Genomic DNA, 20,488 nt, shown 5'->3' on the forward strand with positions numbered 1-20,488 from the left:
ATGGAGGCTGCGTGGGGGTCGTTTCCTTTCATCTCTGCAAAGCCTACGCATTAAGCGGCATCTCCACCTCGGAAATTAGGGTCCAGGAGGCCAAGTAACTCCAGGAGCCGGTCTGAGTGGAAAAGTGGTGAAGAGCCCAGCACGGAGACCCAGGTCTCCTGCCCGAGCCTAGGGGCTTCCCCCCGCCCTGCTGCACTCAGCACAGCCCCCGAGCACGGGACCGCGTCACTGCTGGACCAGCCCCGGTTCTCACAACCACGCGGTGCTTGTGGTCAAGACAAGACTGTGAAAAAGCCAAGTGTAAAATCATTTTTCACAAGGTCTTTTTTTTTTTTTTCCACATCATGGGGCTGCGTTTACAAAACCTAAAGGAACCGAGCTTCCTGGCTACTGCGCTCAAGTGCCGTTCAGAACACCACCCACCCAGGCCCAAGAAAGCCGCCTCTCGCTTTCCCCTTCGGCTCAGTAACTTCAACAGCCATCAGGATAAACGCATTCTCTCTGCTGAACACGGCGGGGCCTGCAGTCCCTAAACTGCTGTCTCAACACAAGTGCATCAGTGGTGGCTGCACCTGCTTCAACACGAGCACAGTTCACCTTGGGCGACGCGCAGGCACGGACGCAAACACTCTGCCCGACGAAATGCCCAGCGGCACGCAAACACGGACAAACGTGAAAACCCTGGGGAAAACGCCGTGTTTTTGGAGGTTCAAAAATGGTGGGAACCGTCTGCCCGCACTTCGTTGCTTCCTTTGAGGTCTGTAGGCGGAGGGGAGAGGTTGGGAGCGATGATTCCCTTCCCACGCCCCAGCCCTGCTGGGAAACACTCCCCTAGCCCCCTCCTTCCCCTGGGCAGGTCCATGGGAAGAGAATTCCCCTTGCCCTTTCCTACAAATGTGCCTACACACGGGGCCGCCGCTCTGTTCAGCCGTGGCTGGGAGATGGCGGACGCACCGTCTGTTTCGTTTGGCCTCTTGCTCCCAAACTCCTTTAACCCCAGAGCCGTCAGCCCTCACCAGGCTTACCCAGGTCTTCCTGAGCCAGGAGGCATGCGGGGCTCCCGGCTGGGGTCCCACACGTGGCAGAAGGTCCTGCTGTTCCAAGCCCCCTGGAGCTGCGGTGGAAAACCACAGCACTCCTGGTACCCGCGCTACGGTCATGGCCGCGGCCTGTCCAGGTGTAGCTCCCTCCGCCCACGTGCATCCCCGCCCACACGCATCCCCGCCCACACGCATCCCCGCCCCCAGCCCCAGTCCTCGGGCCTCCTCATCACCCTTGGGCCCTGGAAACTGCATCTGGATTCCTGCGGCTTGGAAGCCACAGCTGCTCCCCCACAGGCACCCCGCGCTCCTGCTTCCGACCCCCAGGAAGAGAAGGGAAAGAGGGAAACCTACCCAGATTATAAGTAAGTCAAGACCTCCCACTAGCTGCTCCGATTCTGTCAACTTGGACGTGTTAGAACTGCAAGGTAATGACTAGGCAGGGCTTGCGAAGTTCTGAATTTCACTGTCATGGCAATCGACGTGTATCGGCCACTAACAGGAAACACCCCAAAGTCCACTGGCAGGTGAGGGGAGAACCCGAACGCGGTGACGCGAGCGGTGGAGGGCGGACCAGGAGCAACGACTGACGGAGGTGGGAACGTGGGCGGAGCTCACGCGTGCGCAGGGTGCGAGCGGCAGACGCGCAGGCCTCGTCCTGCACGTGTCCACGTCTGCCACGTTCTGCACCAGGCGGCACCCAGGTGTGCTGAGGGAAAGTAACACGCCGGCTGCTGGCGGGGGCGGGAGGCCATGGGAGGCGCGCAGGGGGCAGTTCTCCACGGCGGGGGAACGCACTGCGGCTTAATTTAGGTGGTGGTTAAGGGGCAGATAAATGGGTCCAAACCCACTGAACTATACACTTAAAATCTGCCCGTTTTACTGTATGTTAAATTGTATCTCCATTTAGAAAAATCTGGGAAATTGTTTTAAACGGGTCCCCAAAGATGAGGAAGCAGCAGCCAGAGCTGACGGGGCTTCCGTGTCCTCCCGGCTCCGGCAGCTCTCTGGTGACAGGCGGCGAAGGGGAAGGAGACGCAGGGGGTGTGGCAGAGCCCAGAGGGCTAGATGACCCTCCAGGAGGGAAAGCGTTTGTTTGTACTTTCCCTTCTGCTCAAGGAGACGATCTCCAGGCCAAGAGCTCAGGGCAGAGAGTGAGCGACTCGCACAGGTGCTGTTTATTCCAGGGCCCCTTCCCCTCCTTCCCTCCCCCTTCTCCCTCACCGTGAAAGCGCCACAGGCACTCCTGCCACCATCTGCAGCCACCTGTTACCTGCCCCCTGTCACCACCTGGATTCCAACCACTGCAGCCACCTGCTTGCAGATCCATCACTCTACAACAGACCAAATGGGCTGGAAAAGCACTCTTCTTGCAAAACTGACGTGAAGGACGGAATCACCCGTGTTGCAGGGATAAGAAGCTCTGTCTTCCTGAAAGGACCCCACTGTGGGCTGAGCTGCATCCCCCCAGTAAGAACTGGCGAAGTGACTCCTCAGCCCGGCGGCTCAGGACGTGACTGTGGGAGGAAGGGTCCTCACGGAGCAGAGGAAGCTAAATGACGTCATCAGGGTGGGTCCGCATCCAGCATGACTGGTGTCCTTAGAAAACGGGCAAACGTCGAAGCAGAGACACAGGTAGAGGGATGATGACGTGAAGACACATGGGGAGGCCAGGTGGAGATGCAGGACTGGACGGGTGCATCCCAGCCCAGGACACCAGGGACCGAGGCCGCTCCAGAGGCCTGGACGGACCCTCCCTCAGGGCCCCCGCGGGGAGCCAAGCCTGCTGCCGCCCTGGACTTTCTGAGGCTCCGTGCCCGCCCCCTCCTGTCACCTGATACGCGAGTGAGTCTGGTCTGCCCCTTGCCCACCCCATGTGGCCGGGCACCATCACCCACAGCACAGACGCTGGTGGCCCCGGACCTCCTCTCCGCCGGCACACGGTCTGTCTTCTGGAAATGGGGGGGGGGAGCGGAGGGGGGCTGGTGTTATGGAGGGAGCACAGGTGGTGGAGCGGGACTGACGTGTTTGGGATGCCAGCTTCGTCGATTAGGAACGCCGCGTCCCTGGCCAAGCCCCTTGGCCTCTAAGCCTTGGGTCCCTCACCTATCAGATGCCGATAACAGGAGGGAGAAGTGAGTGGCCCGCCAGAGTGGCCAGCCCACGGCTGGGACATGTTGCCACGACCTGGCTCACAAACCTCCCACCCTCTGCTCACCTGCCAGAGACAGTCCGGGGTCCTCTGCACACAGCCCCTCTTCTCCCCGATCCCACTCCTCTTGAACCCAGTTTTGTCTACGTGCCCGCCCCACGTGACTCGGGGAAGGGGCGTCCCTGGTGCGCACAGGGCACCCCCGGTGGGTGCTGTTGGTCCCAGGCAGGTATGCGACCTGAGGGATGCAGGTGAGAGAGAAGGACCCACGCTCCAGGCTGCAAGGAGACGCTGTCCTTCCCTCTTTCCCAGGCCAGGAGGGGGCTGGAGCCTCAGAGAGCCACCGTCAGGGTGCGTTCGCCTTGCCAACACGAGGACCTCAGCGCTTGGCCACGGGCTGGATCGTGTCCCCTCCAAAGCCATCTGTTGAAGCCCTGACCTCCGGCACCTCAGATGTGGCTGCATTTGGACGCAAGGCTTCCGAGAGGTGATTAAGTTAAAACGGGTCGTTAGCGTGGGACACAACCCAACACGACTGGTGTCTTTAGAAGAGGAGGAGATCAGGACACAGACACACAGAGAGATGACCCTGTGAGGACACAGGCAGGAGGCGGCATCTACAAGCCGAGAGAGGCCTCGGGAGAACCAGCCCTGCCAACACCTTGACCTTGGACCTGCAGCCTCCAGACCGTGACGAACAAATCCTGCTGTTTCAGCCAGTCTGTGGTGCTGTTACGGCGGCCCAAGTAGTATTAGCCTCTCACTACACAGCGTCAGGATGAACCACCACTGACGAAGGCCAGGAAGAGACGCAGAAAAGACTGTGGACTGGGGCCCGGCCCATCCCTGACTTCCGGAAATGTCTTAAGTTTCCCTGCGTATTTCAGAACTCAGTGTGATCTGAGGTCTTCTGCTGTCTGCAGCGGACAGCATCCCTACTGATGTCCAAGGTTTCAAACCGTCACAGCTCTGTGCCTTATCTCCTCCTGGTTTAAACAAGAGCTCCTTCCCACTTCCTGCCACCCAGGACTGACCCCCGACACACACACTCCACCCCTCCCCACTGCCACCCCCTGCTCAGGCTCCCCCCCTGCCCAGCTGCCCTCCTTCTCCCCGGTCTCCCGGGACCACCCGATCCTCAGGGCATGCCTCACAAGCTCTCAACATGGCACTCTGCAAACAGAGCGGCCCAGCAAACATCTGAATGACATACCCTCTGGACTTTCCTCCTGTGGTCTCCTCCCCACGTGAATGGGAACCAGATGAGATGAGGCCACCACCTCTGCTCTACGCACAGATTCCATCAGACTGTGGATCATGGCCTCCCCCTCGACGGGGGAAATTGCCTTTTGGAGACAGAAAAACCTACTCTCGGTGTCATAAACTGAGCCTTTAAATTCTGGTCACCCCTGCCTGCTCAGGTCATCTCAGTTTCCCCCAAACTGCTGCTGGAGCGAGACCCACAACCAAGGCTCTAGTTTTTCTTTTTTCGCCACCCTCCCTTCAGTCACGTGTCTGAGACCCTAGTCAAAACTCTAGTCAAAAGAGGACTAGAGTTACAAGTGGGGAAAAGCAAGATGGCAGGTGAGAAACTAAGGAGAGGAACCACTGCTTATACTTAAACCACAATTCAATTCAATTCAAACCTGTTATCAGCAGACACACAAAAACCAAAAAAAACCCCCAAATACTCTCATAACCTTGATGATATCCATTTTTGAAAAGCAGCTGCTTCTGGGACGTCCCAGAAAGAAAGATTAAAAATAAATCTCCTTTTACAATGAAATAACACAAAACCCTACCCTGGAACCTAGAAGGTTTGATCACAGGCCCACCATGCGACAGCTCCAGAAGCTTCCAAACTGTGCACAGGCCCCAACGAGACGCGTCACCTTCTCACTTTTCTCTACTTCTCACTGGGTGACCACTGGTCAAGGCATCTTTATTTCCCATTTGAACGTTACTTCTGAGAGCCAGCTAAGACACTCCCCGGCCCCAGAACACTCGGTGAGGTCTCCCCGCTCACAGCCTTGGATGGTTCTTTCCTAGGGACACCAAGGACGCCGAGCACAGACCCCTTAGAAGGAGGAGAGCGAGGGGGACAGACAGACGGCGCTGTGAGCGTCTAAGGAGGGAAAGATCTCGCTGGTTGGGGAAGACGGGCAGATGGGGCCCGGGGTCGGCTCCGGTGAGTGGACAGGCCCCAGGCCAGCAGCTGCAGTGACCACCCCCCAACAGGCTGACTTTCGGAGGGACACGTGTCATGGGGGATGTCACGCTAGGACCACTGCAGGTTCACCGCCTGCACTGAGGGGGGTCGCCCTGCTCAGTTACTCTGATACCGAAAACGTGCTCCGTTCCGGCCCTGAGCGCTCGGTGTCGGTGTCCCACAGGGCAGCTCTCGTTGCCTGCCCCTGAAAACACTATCAAACCACCTTAATGGGAATTATGGAAAAGGCTAGTCCGAATTAGAGCCATTTAGAAAATAAATACCTTTTACTTGCAAATAAATGTTTCCCTTTCAAGTAATGAACCATTATTCTAGGCAGAGGTTCAAAGGGCCTATTGAACAAGTGACAGGGTCGTCAGCACATCCATCTGCAGGTAGAACTCACGGGTTGGTGCTTCATAACGTGCCTGCCCCGGTAGCCTGGCCGCGGGCGGGCTGAGGCTCGGCTGACAGCACGCATGCGCTCCGCAGACCCTTCTTCCACGGGGCAGGGCGCCCAGCTGAGGGGTCACTCCTGGCAACTCTGCAGCTCCTGCCTGGCTTACAGGGGAGCCTCGGTCTCAGATGGGCTGAGCCCTGGCCATCTGTTGGGTGGGGCCAGGAAACACAACGCACGTCCACACTAGCTGAGACCAGGACGTCTCAGACCTGGCGCTCCGGACACTTGGGGCTGGATCACCCTTCGCTGCTGGGGGTGGCGGTCCCCTGCATCGTACCACGTACAGCAGCATCCCTGGTCCCTGCTCACCAGATGTCAGCAGCACCCCGCCTCTGCGTAACCACCACAGTGTTTCCAGACACGGCCACGTGTCCGCTGGGGAAGAGCCGCACCACGTGGGGATGTCCTAGAACTTTTTTAAACAGCGGGTGCCTGGGTCCTGCAGGTATTTCCCAAAGTTCCCCAAGCGAGTCTAGGTTTTCCAGACACCACCTCTGGCCCCGGTCCTAGGTCCAGAAAGACCAATTCTGTCGATCCACAGCTTCCATTAGAAGAAAAGACTCTGTGACTAAAAGTTCTGAAAAACACTGGCTTAAAGACATAACGTGGGGCTTCCCTGGTGGCGCAGTGGTTGGGAGTCCGCCTGCCGATGCAGGGGACGCGGGTTCGTGCCCCGGTCCGGGAAGATCCCACGTGCCGCGGAGCGGCTGGGCCCGTGAGCCGTGGCCGCTGAGCCTGCGCGTCCGGAGCCTGTGCTCCGCAGCGGGAGAGGCCGCAGCGGTGAGAGGCCCGCGTACCGCAAAGAAAAGACATAACGCGCTCCGGAGCCCAGGCTGAATTCCAGTTTGATGAGCTGCGACTTGAGATACATCACATCACCCTTCATGGTCCTCAGCAGCTCCTTGAACCTGGACTTCAGGCCTGAGTTGACCTGTGATTCTGTCCTCCCCTTTCTATTCTTGCCGTCCTAGAATCAACTCGGCTGACACCCCACACCGGCAGGGCCACAGCCCCCAGCCACCTTCACCGCGGCGAGCACCTACCAGGGCCAGGCACCCAGGGCGCGTAGCTGGGCCTGGAGCGGAGGCACAGGGAAAGGCCTGGAGAAGGCGCGGGGTGACCAGCAGGCGGACTCCAGGCTGGAGGACACCGTGTGCAAAGGCTGAGGCTGCCTGAGGAAGGGTCGGGGCCAGAGCACAGGGTCCCGGCGCTGGGCGGTGGGGACAGTGGCAGGAGAGGCAGGCGGCGGCCGTGAAAACCCGCCAACCAGGCCCAACTCCGCCCTGAAGGCCAGGGAGCACAGCGAAGACTGAGCAGAGGAGTCAGAAGAGCCAGTCGGCTACGACTAAGGACAAAAGCACTGGGATCTGAGGCAAGGGGGGTGGAGGAGATCAGAGACCAGAGGACACGGCCAGTCCTGCTGGCGATGGAACACGCAGGCCTGGGGCCTTGGGGAGATACGAGGCACAGGCAGAGCTCTGGGGCCGCCCTCCTCAGGCTGTGTGCTGGAACTCAGCTGTTACGGGCTGAACTGTGTCCCCTCACCACCACCCCAAAAAGACTCTCCTGTGTTGAAGTTCTGACCCCCAGCACCTCAGATGGGACTAATTGGAGATGGGCCCTTACAGGGGTAATTCACTCAAAATGAGGGCACTGAGGTGGACCCTGATTGAACAGGGCTGTCCTTGTAAGGGGGGGATGAGGACACAGACACAGAGGGACGGCCGTGTGAGGACACAGGGAACAGGCGGTGTCTACAAGCCCAGGGGAGGGCCTCGGAGGAAGCAGCCCCGCTGCCACCCTGATCTCGGACCTCAGCCCCCAGACCGCGAGGGACTAAATGTGAGTTCCCTTGGCCGCCCCGCCTGTGGGGCTTGTTTCTCGGCCCATAAGGAGCTAAGACACCCGGGAACGACCTTAACGGGTGAGCGACGAAAAGGACTCTCGCAGGAGACCAGGAGGAGAGCAGCTAGGAGACAGACGGGAAATCCAGGCGGCGCACCCGTCCTGAGAGGGCTGAGGACTGAACGGTCACCGCTAAGGCCACAGACAGGTCGCCTGACGTCCCTGAAGCCGTCTGCGGATCTCGTATCACCAGCCTGACTCGGCTGTGGCACCGAGACCCCGAGGCCCGGGTGCGGCGGGGACCAGGCAGCACTGGCACCTCCAAGGGCAGACACGTCGAGAGGGACAGGCCCTCGGTCAGAAGCCCTGGGAAGGGCCACGGCCATGGTTTTCAAGGGCGGAGGATGGATGGAAGGGCTGGGGGACCCTGAGGACACGGCGTGGACAGCTGGGCGTGAGCGCTGCTCCCCTGCCCCCCCCGACGGTGAGCACAGACCTCCCCAGGTGTGTTCACCTCTGTGCCCCATGCCTCAGCTCCCGCCTCACACCACGCCCAGAACCCTCCAGCTGACACTGGTCTCGGCTGTACCAGGAGCTCCTTCTCTGGGCACAGACGAGCTTCTGTCCACCTGGGTCACTACCCAGGGCGGAGCAAGGCCTGCCACGGAGCAGATGTCGCGAGAGCAGAAGCAGGGGCAGGCTCAACACAGGCGGTGGGGAGGGGCTGTACGTAACTGTCTTCAAAACGTAGGGCAGCAGCTGTGTTCACAGCAGCACTGTCACAAGCACCTCAAGGAGGGAGCCACCCAAGTGTCCACTGACGGATGATGGACAAACAAAAGTGGTATAAACACAATGGAATATTACTGTTCAGTCTTAAAAAGGAAGGAAATCCTGACACGGGCTACAGCGTGGATGAACCTTGAGGACATGATGCTCAGTGAACTATGCCGGTCACAAAAGGACGAAAAGTGGTTTCCCTTATAGGAGGGGTTGAAAGTAGTCAAGCTCACAGAGACAGAAACTAGACGGTGGGGGCCGGGGCCGGGGTGGGGGAGAAGGGGAGCTAGTGTTCAATGGGGACGGAGGTTCAGTCTGGGAAGATGAAAAAGTTCTGGAAAGGATGGAGGTGATGGTTGCACAACACTGAGAACGTACTTAATGCCGCTGAGCTGTGCACTTACAGATGGTTAAAATGGTCAGTTTTACGTTATGTATACTTTACCACAGTTACACAGAAATTTTTTTAAGTTGGACAGAAACTTTGTGTTTGCTGCAAATGCTCGTGTATACCCACTTGGGAACAGTGGAGTTCCTCAGGATGAAGCAACCAAGGGTGCCCACTTTGTAAAGCATCTTTTAAACACACAGAAAAAGCAGCTTTTAATCTAATCTGGGAGGAAACAGTCTATAGTGCAGATTGTGGGGCTGAGCGTCTAACATCCTTAATTTAACATGACCCCTGGGAGGCTGGTGGCTGGTTTACAGCCCACTGTCTCCTCTGCACTTATTCTTTATTCTTTTTAATTTTTAGTTTTGGCCGCATTGGGTCTTCATTGCCGCGCGCGGGCTCTCTCTAGTTGCGGCGAGCGGGGGCTACTCTTGGTTGTGGTGCGCAGGCTTCTCATTGCAGTGGCTTCTCTTGTTGTGGAGCATGGGCTCTAGGTGCCTGGGCTTCAGTAGTTGTGGCGCGTGGGCTCAGCAGTTGTGGCTCGTGGGCTCTAGAGCACAGGCTCAGTAGTTGTGGCACAAGGGCTCAGTAGTTGTGGCGCACGGGCTTAGTTGCTCTGTGGCACGTGGGATCTTCCCAGACCAGGGCTCGAACCCGTGTCCCCTGCAATGGCAGGCGGATTCCTCACCACTGCACCACCAGGGAAGCTTTATTCTTTAAATGATGCTAAGAAATAAAGTGTGACTGTCATGCTAGCAGGATTAAGTAATACAAAGACTGACCCTCTTCCCCACTTTAAAAAAAAAAAAGGCTGATAAACACTTAACCCGCATTCTTAGGACTTGACATTCCTTCCCACAGGCTCCTGTGACTCAGCTATGGGTTCACTGCTCAGATAAGAAAACTGTCTCATTTCTGGAGCAGGGTTTCCAATGTAAGGAGCCTCCTGGCTCCCTGGTGCCACTGCAGGCCCTAAGCTAACTATACACCCAGAACTAAACCGGTTAGGGCTGTGCCTCTGCAAAACAGGCCCTGCAAAAGTGAGTTATACTTTCACCGCAAGGAACCGAGAAAAAGACGCAGCAAAGGAGTGGAGAAGCAGAAGGACGTGAAATGGGGAAGAAGACGCAGAAAGGCATGGGGGACACTTGATGAGCTTTGCGGTGGTGACACCGGCTCTGTGAACAGTGACAGGCAGCGGGGGGCGGTCCCCAGGAGCAGGGCCCGGCTCAGAAGGGCCGCATGTGGCTCAATGCTCTGCGGCTGCCGTCTTGGTCTTGGGAATCGTTTACGAACAAGGGGCCCGGCATCTTCATCTTGCACTGGGGCCCCCCAAGTTTCATGGCTGGTCCTGACTAGAAGAAAGGTTTGGAGAGCCCAGGAGACCCGCCCCGAGTGGGGCGGGGGTGAGGCAACGCTCTGCTGCGTGTTTCAGCGTCTGCCCCGGGGCTCGCTCGCTCCAAGCCCCCTCTGATCCGGAGCTAATAGCTGAGGGCATCTATACCTATTTCCAGAAAAGAAGCCTCAGGAGGGGTGTTCCTGCCAATTCCACACGAAGCTTAAGGGGCCGGGTGAGTTTCATCCTGAGTCTCTGAGAAGAAAAAGAGTCCTTTGTCTAAAGCACTTAAGGGTTAAATCATCAATATTCATTTATCCTCCATTAACTGCCCAAAAGATCCATCTCTAGTCTCTTCCACCCCCCAGTGAAAAACAGCTACTGCTGCCCCCCACCCCATGGTCTGCAGGGGTCCCCCCGCCCTGGGTAACTGCACCCTGTACTCTGAAACCCGCCTGTCCTGCCCCAGCTGGACATCGGAATTGCGCCCAGGAATCTGGTGTTGGACAGAGGGGTGCTGGCCTCCACCTGACCAGGGACCAGGTGAGCAAAAGCCAGTCCGGAGGCGGGAGGGAAGCTGATCTCAGGAGAAACTGATGTGGGTTCCACAAGGGCTCTGAAACAACCCCTGTCCCACTTTCTGGTCTCAGATCCCAGCCTAGGTTTCCTGAGCCATCCCTGCATCTTTCCAGTCAATTTCTTTTCTATTTTTGTGAATTAATGTAATTTGGAATTTGTTTTCATTACTTGCAACCAAACGAGTCCTGAGAAGAGAGGGTTTGATGGCATGTCATACGGTGCAAGTGACGACCTGAGAGCCCGTGGGCGGTGTTCTATTTCAGCAACGACTTGTTGTAGGGGAAATCCACCTAAATCAGCCCATAACCCTGCCCCCTTCCCCAGAAAGGCAGGCTTGTGAAGCTCTAGGCCACTTGTCTCCCGGGGGGGTCAGCCTGTATGTAATGACCAGCGCTGGGTAAACGCTGAGAGAAGCAGAGACCGCAGAGCCAAGTCTGTGGACCACGAAGGTCAGGGTCAATGCCTCCTACAGACCCAGCAGGGACAACACTCCAGGTGGGCAGGGGCCTCTCTACAGAGCCTGGCCCTTCCCCCGTTTGCACCTGCCCTGAAGGCAGCTCCCTGATGCCTGCGGTCAAGGCTCGGGTTACCCTCAGCCCCGCTTTACAATTCCACTTTCTCTCCCATCCGCTTCCCCCCAGCACCGCTAACCCAGACTTCTAACTTGGTAGACGGTCCTCCATCGAAGGGCACGGACTCAGATGTCTGGCCCACGACCTCGGTGGAGGTGGAGGCGCAAATGACAGAGCACCCCACCTCATCCTGGGGCCCCCGCCGGCCAGGAAGCCTCTTTCCTTTTCAGATCCCTGAGCCCTGCAGCCAGAGGCCTGCTCTGTTTTCACATGAGAACTCTGAAAACCAGCCAACCCCTTCAAGGGTCTTTCAGACAAACCCCCTGGAGGTCCACCTTGGCGGGACCCCTCAGGCCACCTGCATTGGGGCATCCCGTCTGAAGGGCACACCCGGCTTCCCACGTCATCAGTTTCTGGGCGAAGGCGAAAGACACCTCCGAATGGCATGGAATTAACCACCCTTCCAGATGTGGCTTATCAGGTCCTCCTCATCTAAGCATTTCTGACCTGACTCGTTCAGCCGGTCCTTACCCCACAGAAGAGGAGGAGAGGAATCTGAGATTTCCAAGTGTCTCCTGGAGGGGAGGGGAGGGAGCCCTGAGCCCACGTTACCCGCGAGGCGCCTGCAGGTGAACGGGTCATAACCACACCTGGCAAGCTAGAGAGCTCCACTCTTCTCGTGACACCAGCGCAGGTGCGCTCAGACACTTCTGCTGAGGATTCGGTGGGTAGAGCGGGGACAGACGCACAGCCAGTGCTGGGGGCACTGCGTGCGGACCCGAAGGATGAACAGGGACCAGCAAGTAGAAGGACGGAGAAAAGGGTTCCAGGAAGTGGGCTCAGAGGCAGAGGGAGCAAAGATTAGGGAAACTGCCAGAGAGGTCTGCACAGCCCACCGCGGAAGCCGCAGGTAACAGCACACAGCCACGCCCCTCCTCAGGCAGGAGCAGGCCCGTCTCTGATTGGCCAGTAAAGATGAAGAGAAAGGGCAGCCCCCCCCCCCCCCCGGGCGGGGCCCCTGGGGCGGAGGCAAGAACACCCTGCAGGGTGAGCAGGTGAGCCATTCTAACCCTACAGCTACGGCTCTGGACACGTCAATGACCCCCAGCCTCGTTCTCCTCCCTGAACTGAACTTTGGACTCGAAGATAACACCACAGCTCGCTGTGCCCAGGGCACTTTTACCTACACTGGGTGCTGGGCACAGGTGAAGCTCGCTGAATGAAGTCGGTTCTAGCCGATGGCTTCCCATCTCAGGGTCCTTCGGCCCGGTGGAAATTTAATTAGCACCCTCCCCTTTTGAGCCAGAGGGCAAGAGAAGATGCTAGAACCCTCCAGGGCCGGTGCTTCTCCAATCAACAGCCCGGGAACAGGGTCAGACCCACTTGCCCAAGGCCTGGTCCGAACCTGCCGGCCAGTGGGCTTCTCCACGGCTCCTCCGCAGGCCCCTGCCTCGGGCCAGCGGCCTCCTTCCAGCAGAAGCGGGCCTGGCTTCCCCTCTGCCCGTCTGTGGCCCCAAGCAGGGTCAGCGCCAGCCCTCTCCTCACCCCACAGGCTCTCTCCCTGGGCGCCCCTGTTCCCTACCCATCCCTCGGCTGGCTGAGTTCAGCGTCTCATGGCTATGAGTCACCCCATCCCCGTGCTCCCAGCCACCCTGCACCCTTCAGCCCCAGGCTCCTGCAGGCCACAAGGCCCTGCAGATGCCACTCCCTCTCGGAGGGAAAGGCACACACACCCACCCCCTCCTCTGCCTCTCTCCTCAGGCGTCAGTCTCATCACTGAGGCCAGTCTGTCTGGGCCAGGCTCTCTGTTCTCTCTCATTTCCCATCCTTTCCACTCACTTAACTCAGTTTGTAATTAAAAAGTGATGATGATTAGTTAAGGTGCACCTCGCTTGTTAGTCTATCAGCTCGGTGGGTGCTGTGCTATTTCCGCCTAGCACTGCATTCCCAACACGAAGCACGAGGCCCGGCCCAGAATCCGCACTCACATCTGAGAAAGGGAGGAGGGAGGGAAGGAGAGGTTAGGAAAAAACAGAGGAGTGGCCCAGGGCCACACTCAGTGGCGTGATGATTGCCTAACAACTGTTTCTCGGAAGAAAAACAGACCCAGGTGTGCAGTGTTTGCAGATTTCCACGGTGTAAACGCTCTCACCGTGGCCGTGGCCGGCTCCCAGCCGCCAGCCCCGCGTCCTGAATGTGTGGCCCAGCCGGCTCCCGCACCGGGACTGACATTTGGTGCCCAACGTGTTTTTAAATGACATCAACTTTTGACTCGATCCTGCCTGGGACTGAAGGCCAGAATGAACTGAGACTTGCAAAACAATGCTAAAGACAAGAGGTTTTGCAGCTGGTCCAGAGCAAGAAGGTGAAGGAAAGGTGAGACCTGGGGATGAACACTGTCCCCCAAAAGATGGAAGAGCTGCTTAGCAACTGTGCAACTTCCGGCGTCTCCATCAGTGAGGACCACACCAGATTCTGTGCTTAGGAGCTCGTCATGAGCAAGTTGAAGCCTGTGAGAAATGCTGTTATACCCACTGACCTAACATTTATTTCCCTTCCTAGCAATTCATCCTAATGCCTCAATAGAAGCAAATCTGACACCTACAACACCAAATCAAAAAGGTACTGAGATCCTAAAAATATTCGAAGAAAATGTGTTTTTTCCCTAATATTCCAGGATTATAGAAGTCCTAAATCTACCACAAAACCCAGAAACCGTAAAAGATTCACTTGACTCTATCCAAACCAGAAGTTTCTGCGTGACAAAAATACCATAAACAAAATCACAAGACAAACAACAAACCAGGGAAAACCATTTACAAAACATCCAAAATGCTTCATTTACTTCATGCATAAAGTCCTCCTATAAATCAGTAAGAAAATAACGCCCCCCCCAAAATACACCCAAGAAGGCAAAGGATGCGAAGAGACAGTCCAAAGAAAAGGAAACACGAATGGCTCAAAAGATTTCAGAGATATTTAACCTCCCTCCTAAAAAGAGAATGCAAATGACAACAACAATTTCTCACATGTCAAACGAGGAGACATTTAAAAGTATGACAACCCCCTGGGTCAGGGAGGGTGTGGGAGTGGGGCCTCACACCTTATGGATGGAAGTGTGAAAGGGCAATAAGATCTCTATGGAGAGCACTTTGACAACATCTGTCAGAATTAAAATGCAGCCCAGTTTGACCCTCCACTTCTAAAAGTTTCATGTGTGGGGGAGTTTCATTATATATTATGTAATAACAAAGACTGGAAACAACCGAAATGCCCCCTTGGAAGGTGACTTGTTAAATTATTACACAGAAAAGAGTGAGGGGCTCCCTGTACTGATACGCACCCATCCCCAACACAGGTGAACAAAAGGTCTGAAACAGTGTATACGAACAGCTTGTGAGAGAAAAAATATATAAATGAAAATATACTTGGAATATTTCTGGAAGGATACATAAGGAACTGGTAACCATGGCTGCTTCCAAAGAGGGAAACTGGAGGCAGAGATGGGGAGAAATGTTACTTTTACTGTTTGCTTTTGGTCCCATGTGATGCATTGTCTATTTCAGTAAGTTTCTAAACACAGTCACTCACAAAGATGTTCACTGTTGTGTTGTATATAGTAGACACACGAAATAAAATCACACTAGGATGACCTACCGGTGAGTTATTTCTAAAGATATTCCTATTGTGATGACATTGTAATTATTTTTCACCGTAATTAAATCGTACTGAGTCACTTTAAATAACTTCTAATCTTGAGCCCCAGAAAAAGAATTCAAATTACTTCCTGGGGTATTTAAACAACTCTCAGGTTACTTACAGGATAAAGGCCAGCAACCTGTGAGAATTCTTGGCGAACAGAAAAAATATTAGAAGACTGGAGATAAACATCTTAAATGTCACGTACAGAAAGAGAGTGTTGCTAACATTTATGGTAGGCAAAATTCTAGGGGTTATTCAAGGAAGTGGAGAGCACTAGAAACCAACAAGGGTTCACTCTGAACACTGCAGGATAAGATAAACCATGCAAATCACTGGGAGGAGTATTTTAAAGTCAGCAGAGTTACGTTAAGCACTGACAATCTTTCTACGCGGCTGGGGATAAAACACAGAGCAATGAACGGCATTTGGAAGTTGAGGACCAACTTTCTGGTCCACTCAAGGCTGGTGAACTGACTTAAAATCCAAGACAACACTCAGTGTTAAGACTGCCTTGGACGGCTCAACATTCTTAATCAAAGGAAATAACAGGTGAAAATGTTTTGAAGACTTGATAGGGCAGCACAAAAGAAAGGTGGTGGCACCGGCACCATCATCATCATCATCATCATCATTATTACTATTCCGAAGGCATTGCAAATTCTGGTTAACAAATACCAGGGACCAAGGCAAAAAATAGAAACGAAAAAGATCCTAACAGGAGAGATCTAATAACCCCAAACTAGCAAGATGGAACCTACATGGTGCCCCACGTCACACGAGCACAGGCTGAGAAAGCCCTGACATAACGGGATCCCATCGAGGCCCCGAGGTAGACGGATGACACGTCTACTGAAAGCCTTAATGATCGACTGTAAGCTTCATTAGTGAAGTGTCCAGTGTCTTCTCTTCTGATCAGGACACGCAGGCCGTGCCTATTGTGTTCTGGGTGCCATGCTTAAGAGATACATATGCCACGTGGACCCAGCAGAATGGTGAATTCTGTCCCGTATGGAAGGACTGAAGGAGCTGGAGATTTCTTAGCCAGGGAAGAAACCAGTCCTTGGGTATCCTCAGGTATCTGAGCACATATTATATGAAGGAAAAAGAATCATTCGGAGGAGAGAGCTGCACAAACAGGCATGAGATGACCCGAGTTATGTCCACCAAAAAGCACAACTCTCTGCAAGGAAGACTAACCAGCTAACGGGGTTCTGTGCAAGGCACAGCCACGCCGGGGATGCCACCCAGGAGGGGAGAGACTCTTGTCAGTTCCAAGACCCCTTTTAACTGTAACAACCTGGGACTCTATCTGCCTTGACAGTTTCACGTGTGTAAACGCTATTATAGCCTGTATACTAGACTATACAATATATGATATAGATATTAATGATATATATCTAAAACATATATTTAATATAATGTAATATGTGCCTGGTGGTTCTTCTGTACCCCCTCCCCATCTAATACCTGAGGAGAGAACTGGCCCTCTATCGCAGGGAGGCACACACCTGCTGAAGGAAGTCTGATGATAAAGACATCGCACGGGGCTTTTGTGAGTGGGAAGATCGCGGCGCTCAGTGGGGGAAGATGGTATAAAAGGCAACTTCTCAGACCCTGAATTTTCATCCACTGACAGAAGGAGAAGCCTGCCACTTCTGCTTCCACTTGCAAGCCAAGCTGACAGGCACCTGACCTCTGGAATCAGCACCCATCACAATATGCCTTCCACGTCTGTACATCTGATACAGGATCCAGCGGACACCGCCATCAGAGGAGAAAGCCGGCCTCAGTACGAGCCAAAATGTGCTTAAAAAGCTCTTGAAAGCATTGCTTATGGAACAGAACGGTCCTTTATTTAGATCTTATTTGAGCGTGAAAATCAATATGTCCTTTTTAGTCTTTATCTTACAGGAAAATGCGTCTCTACCTATTGCCCCCAAGTGTTCACCTCCCGGACTGCCTTGTCAGCTGTACATAACTGACGCACCCCAAACCATGCTGCACACCCTCGTGCCGTTTTTGACCCCTCGAGTGCTCACTTGGAATACCTGTCCGGCTCTCCAAGGCGCCTCCATCGCCTGCTTTCAAGAACTGTTCTCTAGTTTTCTACTCCCACCATCCACGGCAGGGTCCCCACCACTGAGACAATGATACTCTGACCCACCTCCTTGGAGGCTGACTTCCAAGTTGGCCTCCCCTGTGACCCCGGAACAGAGCACCCTCTACACACATCTGCTTCGATCCACATCATTCCTCCTGTACTTCAGAAAGAGGGTCAAAGTATTTGACAAGTTGCAAATCCTTACTTTCACAGACATACAAACAGTATTAAAATAGTCACTGTTCTTAAGTTTTCCGTGCTGGTGAATGACAGCCAGATATTGACCTCCATGGATGGGAAACAGTCACAGAAACGCCTTGGCAAAGGACAGGCTGACCGGCGGGATCAAGGTGAACCACGCTAGAAGGATCTCCCCACTAACAGCTAAGCCAGACAGTTCCCGGAGGACAGCTCATTTCTCGCCAGGCTGGTACGAGCTGAAGACAAGGGTTATGATGATGTAAGGGTTTCATCTTACACATCCATGCGGCACAACTGTTCACTAACACACGTTTGGGGCGAGGGGGAGATACATGCACATAGATGATTATAAACTGTCAAATTTCAGTCTTGCATTTAAACAAAGCGTTTCAAACTCTGCCCAGAACAGCTCCAGAAGTGGGAGAAAGGTCTACATTTACTTTGAAAGGCAAATTAGTTATTTAAAACACAGAAGGGGCACAATAACACAAGTTGTTTGACACACTGGCATACAATCTCTCTTGTATGTTAAGAAATCCAGAAAACTGTAGCTGTCTTCGGCATCGATTTTCTAGTACTGCCCCTTCTCCATCTCTATGACGGCCACATATCTCTGGCAAACACTCCGACTCCATTTCCCAGGATGCAGCACCTCTGCTAGAGGGCCCCCCTGGGCTGGAGCAAGTCAGATGTCCAGGTAAAGCTGGCCAGGATCTGACCTCAACGCCTGGACAAAAGGGCTGCTGTGTGACAGCAGGGGTGGTCCCGAAACGCCACAAATTCTTAGCAGCCTTCCTATACTCCAATGGTGTTTGCTACAGTCCCGAGAAGACACCTGAGGGAACACTGGGGTGGCGAAGTCCAACGTGAAATACGCCGACCTCTGGGGAGGACTGAGCTGGAGAAAGGGAATCTTCGAAAGCTGTTTGCTTCTCTGGCTACAGTTTGAGCTCTTTAGTCAGCTTTAGTCTGTTTCCAAAGCCAGCGCTGGATGGCTGACGTGTGCCCAGAAGAACACCTGGGAATAGGAACTATTCTGGCCGAGGCTGTTTCTTTGTGGGAGACTTGGGGACAGCTGGCCCGGCAAAGGGCAGAGCCTGGGGCCGGGCTCCAGCGGGCAGACCTTGAGAGGGGCGTCCTCCAGGGCCAGCTGGTGACCCATCAGGCCTTGCCCTCCGCGGGCCACCCCTGCCTGAATGAAGCGACAGCTCGAGGGTGGGGGAGGGAAGCTCCAGCCTTTGCAGAGGGAGGGGCGCCCCTTCCGTGTGTGCTTTGGGACAGGAGTTTGGGTGCCAACTCGGAAGGCTAAGGTGCCCCTTGGCGTAGGTAGGCAGGGCCACCGCAGAGAGCTGCCGGAGCCCGGCTTCACACCCGGGCAAACACATCTGTTTGGGGGATGGAAGGACAGCAAGCCCACGTGAGGTGCGAGGACACGCGGGCTCGCACCACTGCGGGGACCCGGGTCTGCACGAGGGCGCGGGGAAGGGCGCGAGGACCGCGGAGGGCACAACGCTCGGGAGCGGGACGCGGGGCCGGGGCGGTCGCGGCCCTTACCTTGCTGACCACGTTTTGTACCAGGCCTGTGCGGAGGCCGTAGTCCCACGCGTGGCAGTCGCAGTTGGAGGCGTTGTCCCCCTTGTCCGGAGGGGACGGCAGGGGCGGCGCGTCGCCCCCTTCCGCGCCGCTGCCGTTGCCGAGGGGGCCCGCCGTCCCCCAGGCGGCGGTGGAGAAGGGGGTGGTCGGGGGGCTGGTCCAGTTGGCCAGGTCGCCGCCGCCCCCCCGGGCCGTGGCCGTGACCCCCGCCGGCTCGGCGCCCTTGCCGTCCTCGCGGCACCAGAAGTTGGGTTGGTCCAAGAGGAAGGAGTCCGAGAACTGGCTGAAGCCGATGAAGAGCGCCGGGATCCAGGTGAGCAGCACAAGGGTCTTCTGGTAGCCGCCGCCCAGGCCCCCGAGGAAGGGCAGCACCGACCCGTCGTAGTCCAGCAACAGGAGGCTCGGGTGCGGGCCGCCGGCGGCGTGCGGGGCGGGCAGCGGCTGGATGTCGCCGCCGCCGCCGCCCGGGCCCGCGCGTCCCCCGAGGGGCGCCGAGGCCGCCGCGTCCCCGGGCGGCAGGGCGCCGTTCTCCTCGGCCGCGGGCGGCAGCCGCCCAGGGACGCCGCCCGCCGCCTCGCGCCGCCGGTCTATCGCCATGGCCCGGGTTCGCGGCGCGCGCAGAGGCGCATAGAGCGCAGCGGAGGCTCCCGCGGGGCCCCGGGCAGAGCGCGCGGGCCCGGCGCCGCCGCCGCCGCCGCCGCCGCCGCCGAGGAGGGCCCGCCGCTCGCAGGGACGCTCGGCTGCCGCGCGCGTCACTGCGCCCCCATGGCCGGCCACCCGCGCCCGGGCTGCGGCCCCGGCGGGCGCCGGGCGGAGGGCGGGCAGAGGCCGCGGCCCTCAGCCGCCGCCGCTCATCGGCTCAGAGGCCCGGGCGCCGGCGGCCGAGCCCGCCGCTCTCCGCGGCTCCGCGCCCGACGCGTGAGGAGGAGGAGGAGCGGCGCCGCGCCTGTGCCTGTGCCTGTGTCGGCCGGCGGGAGCCCTGCGGAGCACGGCGCGGGCGGCTCCGCGCTCCCCGCGCGCCCGGGATGTATTTATCCGACCCCAGCGCCTCCCGGAAGCCGCGAGCTCGATGCCAGCCTGCCGCGCCGGCCGCGCTCCCCGGCTCGGCTCCGCGGCCTCCCTCCGCCTCCCGCGTCCCGGCCCGCCCCCTCTCCCCCCGCGCGGTGGAGGTAACGCGGCACCTGCTGCGCCGGCTCCTGCGCGCGAGCGCCCCCTCCGGCCCACCGCGGCGCCGCCGCCGCCACCGCCGCAGCAGCCGGGGAGGGGCGGGGACACGGGATGCCCGGCCGCAGGGCGCGAGGATCCCCGCCAGGCTCCGCTCCGCCCCCGGCAGGGAGAGGAGGAGGTGCCACGACTGCGGGCTCGTGAGGCTGGCGGCCCGGAGGGGGCGGCGCGCGCTGAGCGGGTGACCGGGTGGTCCTCAGGCTCGGCTCCCGCGGTGCCGGCTCTCGGTGACCTCTGTTCTTCCCAAGTGCCCGCCACCAGCTGCCCGCACCCCACGCCAGGTCCCGAGGCCAAGGGTCGCCA

General features: G+C 57.0%; 1 protein-coding gene across 14 annotated transcripts in view; it reads right to left on the reverse strand.

The window, feature by feature from the left end:
- Window positions 1-20,095, reverse strand: part of SLC22A23 (solute carrier family 22 member 23) — a 144,203-nt gene extending 124,108 nt beyond the window's left edge. For 3 of the 14 annotated variants that reach the window (XR_010946589.1, XR_010946586.1, XM_067751860.1), the window contains exon 1: window positions 18,923-20,088. Coding sequence is in view for 6 of the 14 variants with exons in the window: in XM_067751860.1 (XP_067607961.1) it covers window positions 18,923-19,558 (636 nt within the window). In the remaining 8 variants the exon portion in view is untranslated. Of the gene's footprint in view, window positions 1-18,922 lie in introns of all 14 variants that reach the window. The other 11 variants (XR_010946593.1, XM_067751864.1, XM_067751863.1 and 8 more) reach the window with 7 other exon arrangements.
- Window positions 20,096-20,488: the final 393 nt, after the last annotated feature.

This window comes from Pseudorca crassidens, chromosome 10 (genome assembly GCF_039906515.1).
Source record: "Pseudorca crassidens isolate mPseCra1 chromosome 10, mPseCra1.hap1, whole genome shotgun sequence".
Taxonomy (NCBI): domain Eukaryota; kingdom Metazoa; phylum Chordata; class Mammalia; order Artiodactyla; family Delphinidae; genus Pseudorca; species Pseudorca crassidens.